Here is an 11,028-nt window from a genome sequence, read left to right as displayed (position 1 = left end):
CGTGTTCTAAAATCTCTGTGTTACAAACGCATCATACCGGAAATCGACCTGCCTAGATAACGTTTAGCAGACGACGTTGCGCTACATTCCAAACCACCCCTTCCACTCCCCTTCTCAATTCTCTCTGGTACTACTTTCCCCTTGACGGAGAGAGGAATGGAGAGGAACTGGAAACCTCCCATAGCCTTGTCTCTGTAGTCTGTACCCCCGTCCCCCACCAATGGCACCATAGTCCTCCCAGCATCCTCAGCGGTTAGGTTACCAAATGGCGCTACACGGCAGCACTTAGCAATCGCCTACCTAAATCACTGGAGCGGGGGGAATTCCAGTCTTAAACCATAGCAGACGACAAATTCGCCATAGTGCTGGAAATATTCGTGTTAAAACCAGGGACAATAATTTTGAAAGCGCTTTTCGCATTATGAATATTTATCTATTTATTTCCTGATTCGGTTTCGATTCCTCCCTGGTTTCGGACTTTCGGTACAAAAAGCCGGAAACGACCAGAAGCTAATAGAAAACAATAATTAGCTTCTGAAAAGACTTATGGTGACCACAGTAATTTGGAATGTGTACAAAAGATTATAAAATATACAATAGAGTGCAAAATATTTACAATTATGAATAAATAAAAGTTTTGAAGTGGTTAAAGTTGAATATATAGCTGTTTTAAAATTTTAATAGGAAAATCTACTGGCTAGGAGTTAAAACACTGAAAGATAAACCAATAAACTAAAGCGGTTATTTCATCTCTTTATTCCCCTCTGATAATACAAATCTATGGTGCCACTGCCTATTTCAGCTTTCTATCAATGACATCATAAACGAAAATTATCTATTCTAGAGGCAGTGCTTATAATTTTGTTTGCAAACAGATAAATGCAATATGTATTGCCATTACCCATCAGACGTAGAAAATGATTCTAGTGATACAGAAAAATCATTAAATTCTGACGAAGTGGTGTCAACTTCATCTGATGAAGATAAAAGTTTGAAAAGAGAAACAAAGCGGGAGAAAGATAATCTTCCCATGGTGGAAGAATGGGTTGGATCATTCCTTTCCTCCACCCCACCTGTTATAGAGAAAATATTCCAAAATTTAGGAGCCAGAGATTTAAACAAGTGCGCCAGAGTTTGTAGCACATGGTCCAAGATTGTTGGCACTGAAAAACAAAAACGTCTAGCCCCATCTACATATTTTCAGGTGAATCTAGCTTTTTCGACTTTCTTGTCAATAGACCATTCCTATAATTACTTGTAGAGAAACCAACGCGCAGGGGTCTCTTCCGACTCGCCTAGAGGCAAGGCCAGATGGAGCTAACTAACACGCCCTGCCTCTAGCGGCGCTTATTGGCGGACCCCTACGCCCTGTAAAGTTCTCTTCCCCCACGTCAATAATGAAATAGTCTATTATATCTAAGACTATATTATCATTCCATAGACGATTGATAAAATTAAAAAGGTAGATCCAGAAGAGACCGACTTTGTTTGCAAATTTGCGACTGTGTTTGTACGACGTTTAGATATTGCTCTAAAAAATAGTTTTATCGAGCCAAATGTGGTTTTGATCTTCATTTGTAGCATGTTATCAAGTAGAAAGCAAAGTGTTAATGATGGTAATTTAACGAATAATTAATTCCTCTTCGGGAAGAACCTAGATTTTTCAATTAATTTTTGCGGTTACAGTAAGATGGATGTTAGAAAAATTACCCAAACAATGTTCCGCACTTTGTATGTCTTCGTACGGTGTTATTGGAACACCCGTGAACAAAATTTGGCCTTACGAATCCTATAATAAACCCACCTTATCCGCGCTGTTTTTTCCTAAAAATATCCCAGGAGTTCAATTGTATCCATTTGAAATACCATTTATACTAAAACGACCCATAGATGGTCCAGAAAATTTATTAAACGAAGATCAGATATCTAAGTACGTTAATTAATAAACTATGCAGAATGAAAATAATGTGGAGGAAAATGTAAAGGAATATTTCTTCCAGGATAACCGGAGTACCTCAGATTTCCAGCGTCAAGTGCCTGCTACTATTTGGAAGTTTTTTTCCACCAGAGCACCGGCACACTCGATGGCAAATCACTACATCCATCGCCGATTATTTCCTAAAAGGATGTAACTATCAAATAGCAGTCGGTGGTAGCGTAGGTGACGAGGTCTCTTATAAATATTCGGAACGCTTAACCGTCAGATCTGGCTTCATTGGAGCTGGACTGGCGATAGTGGGAGACGTAAACGCGGCCTCGGTTCTCGTACCAATATATAAAAAATCCAAGGACCAAATTCTAGACAAGCTAAAAGAACTTAAAAACGGAATCACTTTGAAAAAATATAGCATCGCCTTTTTGTTTCCGTGTTGCGTTGGTTTTTCTAAAGATTTTGAAGATAAAGAGGTTCAAATAAAACTCTTCAGTCAAGTATTTCCTGGTGTGAGAATGGTTGGAATGTTTGGAAATAGAAAATTGGGAATAAACTATTTCCCGAATGAAACAATCCCAAATGAAGAGAAACTGTGCACTAATGGTATAACTTCGGTTTTTGTGATAGTAATATTATCTTGGAATGGCAGTTAAATTGCTTTCTAAAGTTTCTAGTATTATATTAATACTATAAAGCGATGGTATTTGGTTACTTTTTGCATAAGTTTATAAGATATGTTCCATAAGTGTGTCACTCGTTAATGAGAGCTTGTCATGAAGTGACGTAGGCGAAACGTCATAGATTCCCGTAAAGCGACGCCTGGTGAGGCGCTGTCAAAGGCTTAGTACAGACTAAATAGGAGGATGGACTGCAAAACCAGAGAGAATTTAGAAGGGGAGTGGAAGGCCCCCCTTTGACTCTATTAAACGTGATGACGCCCAAACAAGATGTCGCGTTGAGCTTTTTGGGGTAGGCGAGTTTCCGGTCACGTGTTCTAAAATCTCTCTGTTACAAACGCATCATACCGGAAATCGACCTGCCTAGATAACGTTTAGCAGACGACGTTGCGCTACATTCCAAACCACCCCTTCCACTCCCCTTCTAAATTCTCTCTGGCAAAACCGAGTGTAGTCAATTCTCGCGTCGTTCTCGAACTAGCTCTCATTAAGGCTTTTGCATTACGAAGTATAGGTAGTGACATACTTATGGAACATATCTTATAAACTTATGCTTTTTGTCATGTCTTTGTGAAAAAATCAAAAATGTTTTTTTTTTCATGTCATGGACATTTTTAGGCGTTAACGACGCTTAATCTCTTGACTACTATGTTAATAATAACTTAATATATTTATTTGAATACCCTAGGATTAATTCTAGCCCTTTTGTTATATGGCTGCTATCACTCCTTTTAAGTGGTTATAAAAATGTTCCTGTCAAATTTTTTTTAAAGCGCCACGTACCTTATTATTACAGTATTGTGAAAATAAAAAAGTTTTAAAAGTCGTGGCGGTATTAATCCCTGTGCAATCATTTTTATACCCAACAATGAGAAAATAAAACGGAAGAACTTGTCAATAGGTTTTGTTAAAGCGCTGCCTACGTTAATCAAGGCCTGTGCGCGGTAGTTTCGAAGGGGGAGACTTTTAAGGAACGAGACTTCTTATTTTCTCCCTATTTTACCGCGAGATGGCATTGATAGCTGGACCATGGATAAAGAATGCGCGTGAGGAAATTAGTTTTCACGCTAAAGGATCGGCAACTCTCTATCTCGGACGACAGCTTATTCTGTATATACTCTGTTACTACATCAGTTGTCAGCACGCGCAAAGCTAGGTCTCTATGTAACGTAGCTTTTTACGTGCTGTCAAGAGATGAAAAACTTCAGGATCTTCAGGATTTAAAATGTCTTCGAGTTTTTTTAGCTCGAGTGCGCGGACCTCTAGGCCTTAGTTTCAAAAACGTGTAGTAGGCTGCAGTCAATTTTACATGTATTTGAAACTAAGGCCTAGAGGTCCGTGCACTCGAGGTAAAAAACTCGCGAATATTTTAAATCCTGAAGATCCTGAAGTTTTTTGTCTCTTGACAGCATGTACAAAGCTAGGTTACATAGAGACCTAGGTTTGCGCGTGCTGACAACCGATGTTGTAACAGAGTGTATACAGAATATTCTGTCGTTCGAGATAGGGAGTTGCCGATCCTGTAGAGTGAAAACAAATTTCCTCACGCGCATTCTTTATCCATGGCTGGATCAAAACGCGCACGAAAATGAATATTTCAAATTCCAAGCAACTTAAATTGCCATTTGCCAAACGAGAAATAAAAATCGTCGCCGCGCACAGGCCTTGATTAACGTAGGCGCCGGTTAAAGAGGCTTACCTATTTTCTCTATTTTCAATACCAAAAAAAAAATACACATGTGGAAAAAGAAACTATATTTATTACAAAGATGTTAGAAACGAATACAAGCTCCAACTCCAAGCCATATGAAGAATTTATTCTCAAAAGATTTTTAATATAACAGGTCCTTGGGGTTTCAAAATAGGCCTAAACAAAGTTAATTACGTAAGTTGTATGTATCAGTTAAAGACAAGTGTAAGCGTTGGTCGTCAAATAAGGAGCCTGTTGATTGTTCGCAGGGATGGCATATACTATTTCCGGTTCCAAAACAGCGGCTGGAATTTGTTGACGAACCCAATTTTCAACTTCGTCAATTTCCCCTTGTAACATTGGTTGTTGAATATATTTTGGGGGTTGAGGCTCTTTTCTCTTACGGACTTTAGGAGTGGGATTGAAATGACGTTTAACATGGGCGTTAAGGGTTGCGTGAACCGCGAAAAATCTGTGACAAACTTTACATTCTGCAAAATTGAACATAAAAAAAAAAACATGGTTTACGTGGAAAATTAGTTACAACTAAATTAGACATACCTAATGGCTTTTCACCGGTATGTGTTAATTCATGACTGTGACGTCCTGAATAACGCATAAAAGCTTTATCGCAATATCTACATTTGTAAGGTCGTTCTCCAGTGTGAGAAAACATGTGTTCTCTAAATGAAGAAGGTCTCGTGTAAGATTTGCTACAAATATTGCAAACATGAGGTCTTTCTTTTGTATGGGACCTTTTATGTAGAGCCTTAAAATAGATTAAGATTATTTAAATTTGCAATTTAAGTAATTAAAATTAATATCAGAAGTGAGATGAGACTAGAAGTGAAGGGCTCTAGCATTGATAGTAGATCCTGGCACTAGTGAACAAATTTGAGGATTTTATGCCGCTTCCCACTCGCCTACACTACAGAGAAAAAAATTGGTCGAGTTCCAAAAACATTTTTTACCCCCTTCCCCTCAACCTAAAGCCTCGAAACACGGACGCGGGTGCTTGAATCTAGTTCGGCCGTCTACCACCGCGAGCGTCTCACGTTTTTGAGGGGAAATTCTGAAACCGCTACTAGAGGGCCAACCGTTGGTGTGTTATCAAGAATATTCACTTTTGCCGAGTGAACAATTTGGTTAGCTCAGTACTTCTGGTCTCATCTCACTTCTGTTAATATTTATTACCAAATTTTGTTTTTGATAAAAGGCCATATCACACTGATCACATTTGAAATTCCTTTTGCCAGTGTGTTTCAAATAATGCATAGTTTGCGAGCCTTTATTACAGCAATTGCCACAAATCTTGCAAATGAAGGTTTTAGTAGAAGGAGGGTGCGTATTTCTGTGTTCTTTCAATTCATCGGGGCTATGGAATTCGGCGTTACAAACTCGGCAAAGATTTTTAAATATCTCAGGATCAGGGGTGTAGTTTGTAGTGGAGCAACGTGGTGTCGGATATCTGATTCCTTCTCCACCTAATAACTTATCTTTCATTCCAAGTTCATTAGCGCGAGATCTATTCTTCTTTTTTGGTTCTAATTTAACCTTTATGGCGCCATCAGCGCCAATGTGTTTCTTTTCATGGTCACGTTTGTGAGGAAAGTATGAAAAGTTCCGAAAACAATACTTTTCAAAATATATGAGAATGTAAATAACTAATATTTCTGAAATTACTTAAAATTTTATTTATAACTTACCTTGCACGAATACTTTTTATCTTGCGGGCCTCGTTTACGTGTTTTTTTACCACCAGGTTCCTTTACAATAGCTTTTTGTTTCACCATAGAGGGTTTCTGAGATTTGATAATATTAGTGAATTTACGTTTCTTCAAATGGGTTTGTTCATGTTTTTCGCGCTGAGAGGGTAAGGAGAATCCTTCGAAACAGTAAGAACACAAGTAGTTCTTCTCATCAGAATGTTCTCGCGAATGTTTCGTCAAAGCTTTGGTTGAAGGAAAAATTTCATTGCAAACATCACACTCGTAAGTTTGGTCTCCATCAAGATGCTCAGTTTCGACGTGTTTTCCAACTTGTTTCGCAAATTTGAAACGTTTACCGCATATTATGCACGGATATTGAAACTCAAAGTCGTTATAATCGTTTTCAGAGGCCATTTTAGCAATCGAACTTAATTTAGTTAATTATAATTAATTTTCAAAAAAGATGTGCGAGCCAAGGCTTAGCACTGCGTCTTTCCGTTTCCAAAGGCTCCAGCCTCATTTAAAACTTTTACTTTGATTATTTACATAAATAATTTGCTTATTTTATTAATTACTGATAATAATAAACTGATTTAATAAATGAACATCGCAAATAGCAACGTTCCGAATCTTCACTTCAATGCCTGGAGTAAATCAGTAAACACAAATCAGACGACATTTAACGACCATTTTCAATTGTTACAATGGAGCAATATTACAGTATAGCTAGCTATAATGTATGGCATTTATTAAGAAAACGTATTATCACTCCAGGTAAAATACTCCATGGAATGCTACGATATATAGAATCGGAGGTGATTGGTAAATTTTCAGCATCCGATTTAAAATAAAAAGAATCGTATTCGTATCTCGTCTGGATATTGTCAATATTATATTGAAAATACTTATTTTTAAACTCAATTAAATGAAAATAGATTTTTACGGCGAGTAAATGTCCATAAAAATATTGAAAATACACTTAGAAAAGGCTTAGATACGCAGTCCAATTAGGTTTAGAAAATCCTTCACCCACGCTAGTCTCAAGGTCATTGACCTTCATCCTTGCTTAAGCCTAAATGTATTTGAAAGTATTAAAATAATTTAAATAATTACGGATAATGATTTAATTGAACGTTTTATGAATCAAGATACATTCAGACACAAATTTTACAAACACACTTAGAAATAAAACTATCGCGAAATCATGGTATTAATTATTAATTTTAACCAAGGCTTAGCACTATTATGTATAAAGACGACCTGACGACGAGATTGTTCCGCCCCCAATGAAATTTTTGTACAAAAATGTACTATCTCGAAAATTTTAAGACTACATTTCCCAATTATTGTAATACACAACCGAAACAGTGTCACCAACCACTTCTGTATGTATCTCAGTGTGATCATGCGGTAGGATATGCGCGTGTTCCTAAAATAAAGATTAATTACCATAAAATAAACCTGATAAACGCCATTTTCTTACCAATTGTATATGCTGTACTTCAACGTCAACGTTTTCTTCCGTATTTTCTCTTTTCTTTCTCCTATTGTTGCCATCTCTGTCGGGTTCGTGCGTCTTAATGTGGGAAGATAATGTTGATTTTTGCGCGAAACATTTTCCACAAACCTCGCAGGAGTAAGGCTTTTCACCAGTATGAGTTCTTAAGTGGCTCTAAAGAGATTCAAAGTGTTTAATAATTAGTTCAAAGGGCCAATAATTTCGTTTATTTACCTGCCAAGTTCCGTATCTAGTAAATTTTAGCTCGCAGTATTTACAGCTGAAAGGTTTGACTCCTGTATGTCCTCTTAAATGAGCGTAAAGTGTAGAAGGATGGGCAAATCCTTTGTTACAATACTAGAATATTGAGTAAAGATTATTATTAATTAGCCTTATTCCTGATCAGCGCCACCTACCCATAGCGGCGACTTTGAGAACTACTGTAAGCGGCAAGCCAATCAGATGTCGCTAAAATCTGGTGACGTCACTGACTGGCACTCTCGGGTCTTACCAAAAATGACGTCACTAGATTTTAGCGACATCTGATTGGCTTGCCGATTACAGTAGTTCTCAAAGTCACCGCTATGGGTAGGTGGCGCTGATCAGGAATAAGGCTAATTGTACTTTTTTAATCAATTTCCTTAAGTTTGAAAGTAATTTACCTTACAAAGAAGAGGTTTTTCACCCGAATGTGTTCTAATATGTTGCGTTAATAAATTCTTCCATTTAAAAGTTTTTGGGCAATACTGACATTGAAATCTGGACCCCAAATGTGTCAATTTGTGTTTATCTAAGAGCTTTTTATTGTCAAAAACTTCTTCACAACGCGGGCATTTGAAGGTTTTCCCGCCGTCAGTTGAGGAACACGATTTTAAATGATTTGACAAGCCAGCTTTTACCATGGTTCGTTTACAATGAGGACATTCAACCAATCTTCTAACGTGCATTCCATCTCTGGTGACAGTGACGCTATTGCCACCTTTTACTATAGTTGGACGCGTAAAATTATGCTCCTCTTTCTCGTGAGCAATGACTTCTTTCGTCGTTACAAAAGTCTGATCGCAGACGTTACAAGGAATGATTTTTTTACGTTGAACTCTACGATGTTTCGAAGTTTGATGTATGATAAATTCTTCCCGGTTGAAAGTTTTACCGCAACATTCAACTGGTTGGTCATTTTGACATACTCCATTTTGAACGTGTTCTTCAAAGTCTTCTTGAAGTTTAAAAAACACCAGACATTGGGCACACTGATAGTTATTGTCACTAGAATGGGTTTCTTCGTGGCTTTTCCATTGAGACCATTGGGCAAATGATTTGAAACAATAGGCACCTTTTAAACGCCAATAAGAATAATATTGAAACAAAGTGATAAGCCTATCGTTCCTTTTTTTGTTCTTTTAAGAGCTTACATTTGTAGGGGCGGGCCCCACTATGGGATCTTTCGTGCTTCTTAAGACCGTGTTTAGTTTGGAATAGCTTACCACAGACTGTCAATGGGATAATATTTGTACCCATGGATTTATTGTAATATAATCTAACGAACCTTGGCACATGCTGGGTTGATCTTTTAGATGGGCACTCTCTACGTGCCTCCCGACTTGCCATGGAAATTGAAACCGTTGCCAACAAATAGCACACGGAAATATAGCATTTCCGCTTTTGTCACCATTGTTTAACGTATCACTCTCTTCAACCATGCCTTCTAATAACTCTGACTGTTCTAGAAAATCAGCCACAGCTTCGGCTTCGCCAGACATACTCATTTTATCAATTAAATCGATCTTATTTCTGAAATTTTAATTTAAGTTCAGAAAAAAACAATCATAAGCCTTGGACTAGTCGGGGTTCGCGTTTTTCAACATTCTATACAATTAATTTTTAAGCTATTAATTTTAAAACGATGAACATAAATAATATAACTTATAATTTAGCTACGGCATAAAGTTAAACGTACCCTACAATTAAATTAATTACAGATAATTCGAATTAATCACTTCATCCTAAGGAACCGTAGGAACGTCGAAACGAAAAGTGACACAAAATCCAAGGGTCATAGATCAAAAACAAGATGGCGGCCGAGTGATCAAACTTAACGTTGTCAAAAAACCTGTTGTTTTTGTTATTGTTTGATCACGGTTTTGCGATTAAAGTAAACATAATTAAAAGCCTTTAGTTTTGAACATTTAAAGGCAACTTAAAGCGTGTAAAAATATGGCAAATGCACCTACTGAAGAAAGTGACAGCCCAGGACATCTTTGTGAAGAACGGAATGGTATAGTATATTTAATGAAAATATAATATTAGTGTAATTAAATTAAAGTTAATTAGAATTATTAAACCAACCCCCCAGATGCGGAATCAAGTGACTCTTCCCTTAAATCAGGCATAGAATGCGCTATATGCCTTCAGTTATGTATTCATCCGGTTAGACTACCTTGCCGACACATATTTTGTTATCTTTGTGTTAAAGGTATCGCTAATCAGAGTAAGAAATGCGCCATGTGTAGACAGGTACGTGAAACCTCTCCCAAAGATGGCCCGGTAAAATAAACGAAAGATTAAAATTCCCCTAGGAAATTCCACATGATTACTTGGATAAACCCCAACTTGTGGAAGAAGATGATATAGAAAGTCACTGCACTTATGAAAATGGCAACCAATGGTTCTACGAAGGCAGAAATGGATGGTGGCAATATGATGATCGAACCAGCGCTGAATTGGAAAATTCATTCAAAAAAGGAGACCAAAGGTTTAATTCACAAAGAAGTTAATTAAAATTAATCTGAATGATTATTAAATTATTTTTCAGCTGCGAAGTTCTTGTTGCTGGATTTCTTTACATCATAGATTTCCAACAAATGTTTCAAATGCGTCGTAATGACCCTTCGAGGCGTCGTAAAATAAAACGCGATTTGGCTTCCATTCATAAAAAAGGTGTGGCCGGTATCAGATTACCGTCATCAGAATCTTTAGAAGTTCCCGAAGTTGTCATCAATCCTTCTGAAACGGAAATTGTTCCAGTGTGCTCGTTGGAAAGTGCTAGAAATAACGTTGGATTATCGAATGAAAACAATAATAAGAGTTCTAATAATTCAACAACTCCCGCTACTCCAACTAACACTCCTCAAACGCCAAATTTTGGAGGAGATACTGATACTAGCGTCCCGTCTTCTCCGGGCAGAACCTCCGTTTTAGTTGACGACGTCGATAGATCTTTGGTTCAAGCTCTTCATACCTTACGTCTTTATGAACCTCGCAATAATTCCAGTCGACATCAAACCAGAATTGAACCTTGGGATGTCAATTTAACGTATTCTGATGAAGAAGAGCTTTGAAAATTTAAATCATTTAAAAAATAAATTTGTTTCTGCATATAACTTGTTTTTCATTGGGGATTTGTGACTTTTTAACATATTATTTAAAATAAACTATTAATAGTAACTAATAGAACAACTAGAAAAATTTGTATTTACTATGGTTTGTTTTCCCTTTGAATAAAGGATTTGTTTTAAAATTAT

The 11,028-nt window shown here is 37.1% G+C and overlaps 4 protein-coding genes across 6 annotated transcripts; 2 read left to right on the top strand and 2 right to left on the bottom strand.

The window, feature by feature from the left end:
• Positions 1–274: 274 nt before the first annotated feature.
• On the top strand, positions 275–3,436 carry LOC149673801 (F-box only protein 22-like). 2 transcript variants are annotated; one of them, XM_089839541.1, is made up of 5 exons: positions 275–601; positions 685–1,204; positions 1,442–1,616; positions 1,687–1,930; positions 2,001–3,436. In XM_089839541.1, the coding sequence occupies exons 2-5, from the start codon at positions 887–889 to the stop codon at positions 2,584–2,586; spliced, it is 1,323 nt and encodes a 440-aa protein (XP_089695667.1). In that variant the 5' UTR covers positions 275–601; positions 685–886; the 3' UTR covers positions 2,587–3,436. The 2 variants fall into 2 exon arrangements, with proteins under 2 accessions (XP_089695667.1, XP_089695665.1); XM_089839539.1 differs by having other exon boundaries at positions 275–1,204.
• A 914-nt stretch (positions 3,437–4,350) lies between these two features.
• On the bottom strand, positions 4,351–6,772 carry LOC149673800 (uncharacterized). Its single transcript, XM_089839524.1, has 4 exons — positions 6,007–6,772; positions 5,495–5,935; positions 4,862–5,069; positions 4,351–4,791 (listed from the first exon to the last, which is right to left on the bottom strand). Exons 1-4 carry the CDS (start codon positions 6,421–6,423, stop codon positions 4,514–4,516), a joined length of 1,344 nt encoding a protein of 447 aa, XP_089695650.1. The 5' UTR covers positions 6,424–6,772; the 3' UTR covers positions 4,351–4,513.
• A 337-nt stretch (positions 6,773–7,109) lies between these two features.
• Positions 7,110–9,527, bottom strand: LOC149673799 (uncharacterized). Its single transcript, XM_089839523.1, has 6 exons — positions 9,054–9,527; positions 8,920–8,997; positions 8,170–8,840; positions 7,742–7,864; positions 7,493–7,681; positions 7,110–7,438 (listed from the first exon to the last, which is right to left on the bottom strand). The coding sequence occupies exons 1-6, from the start codon at positions 9,271–9,273 to the stop codon at positions 7,340–7,342; spliced, it is 1,380 nt and encodes a 459-aa protein (XP_089695649.1). The 5' UTR covers positions 9,274–9,527; the 3' UTR covers positions 7,110–7,339.
• Positions 9,528–9,641: 114 nt separating this feature from the next.
• On the top strand, positions 9,642–11,027 carry LOC149673798 (E3 ubiquitin-protein ligase rnf146-like). 2 transcript variants are annotated; one of them, XM_089839528.1, is made up of 4 exons: positions 9,642–9,782; positions 9,861–10,021; positions 10,084–10,259; positions 10,320–11,027. In XM_089839528.1, exons 1-4 carry the CDS (start codon positions 9,722–9,724, stop codon positions 10,843–10,845), a joined length of 924 nt encoding a protein of 307 aa, XP_089695654.1. In that variant the 5' UTR covers positions 9,642–9,721; the 3' UTR covers positions 10,846–11,027. The 2 variants fall into 2 exon arrangements, with proteins under 2 accessions (XP_089695654.1, XP_089695655.1); XM_089839529.1 differs by having other exon boundaries at positions 9,643–9,782; positions 9,894–10,021.
• Position 11,028: the final 1 nt, after the last annotated feature.

This window comes from Phalangium opilio, unplaced genomic scaffold (assembly GCF_054372755.1).
Source record: "Phalangium opilio isolate 3A_F unplaced genomic scaffold, DU_Popi_V2 ptg000048l_1, whole genome shotgun sequence".
In the NCBI taxonomy this organism is placed as follows: domain Eukaryota; kingdom Metazoa; phylum Arthropoda; class Arachnida; order Opiliones; family Phalangiidae; genus Phalangium; species Phalangium opilio.
Note: the sequence above shows the minus strand (reverse complement) of the source record. Positions and strands in the feature narration are given on the sequence as shown.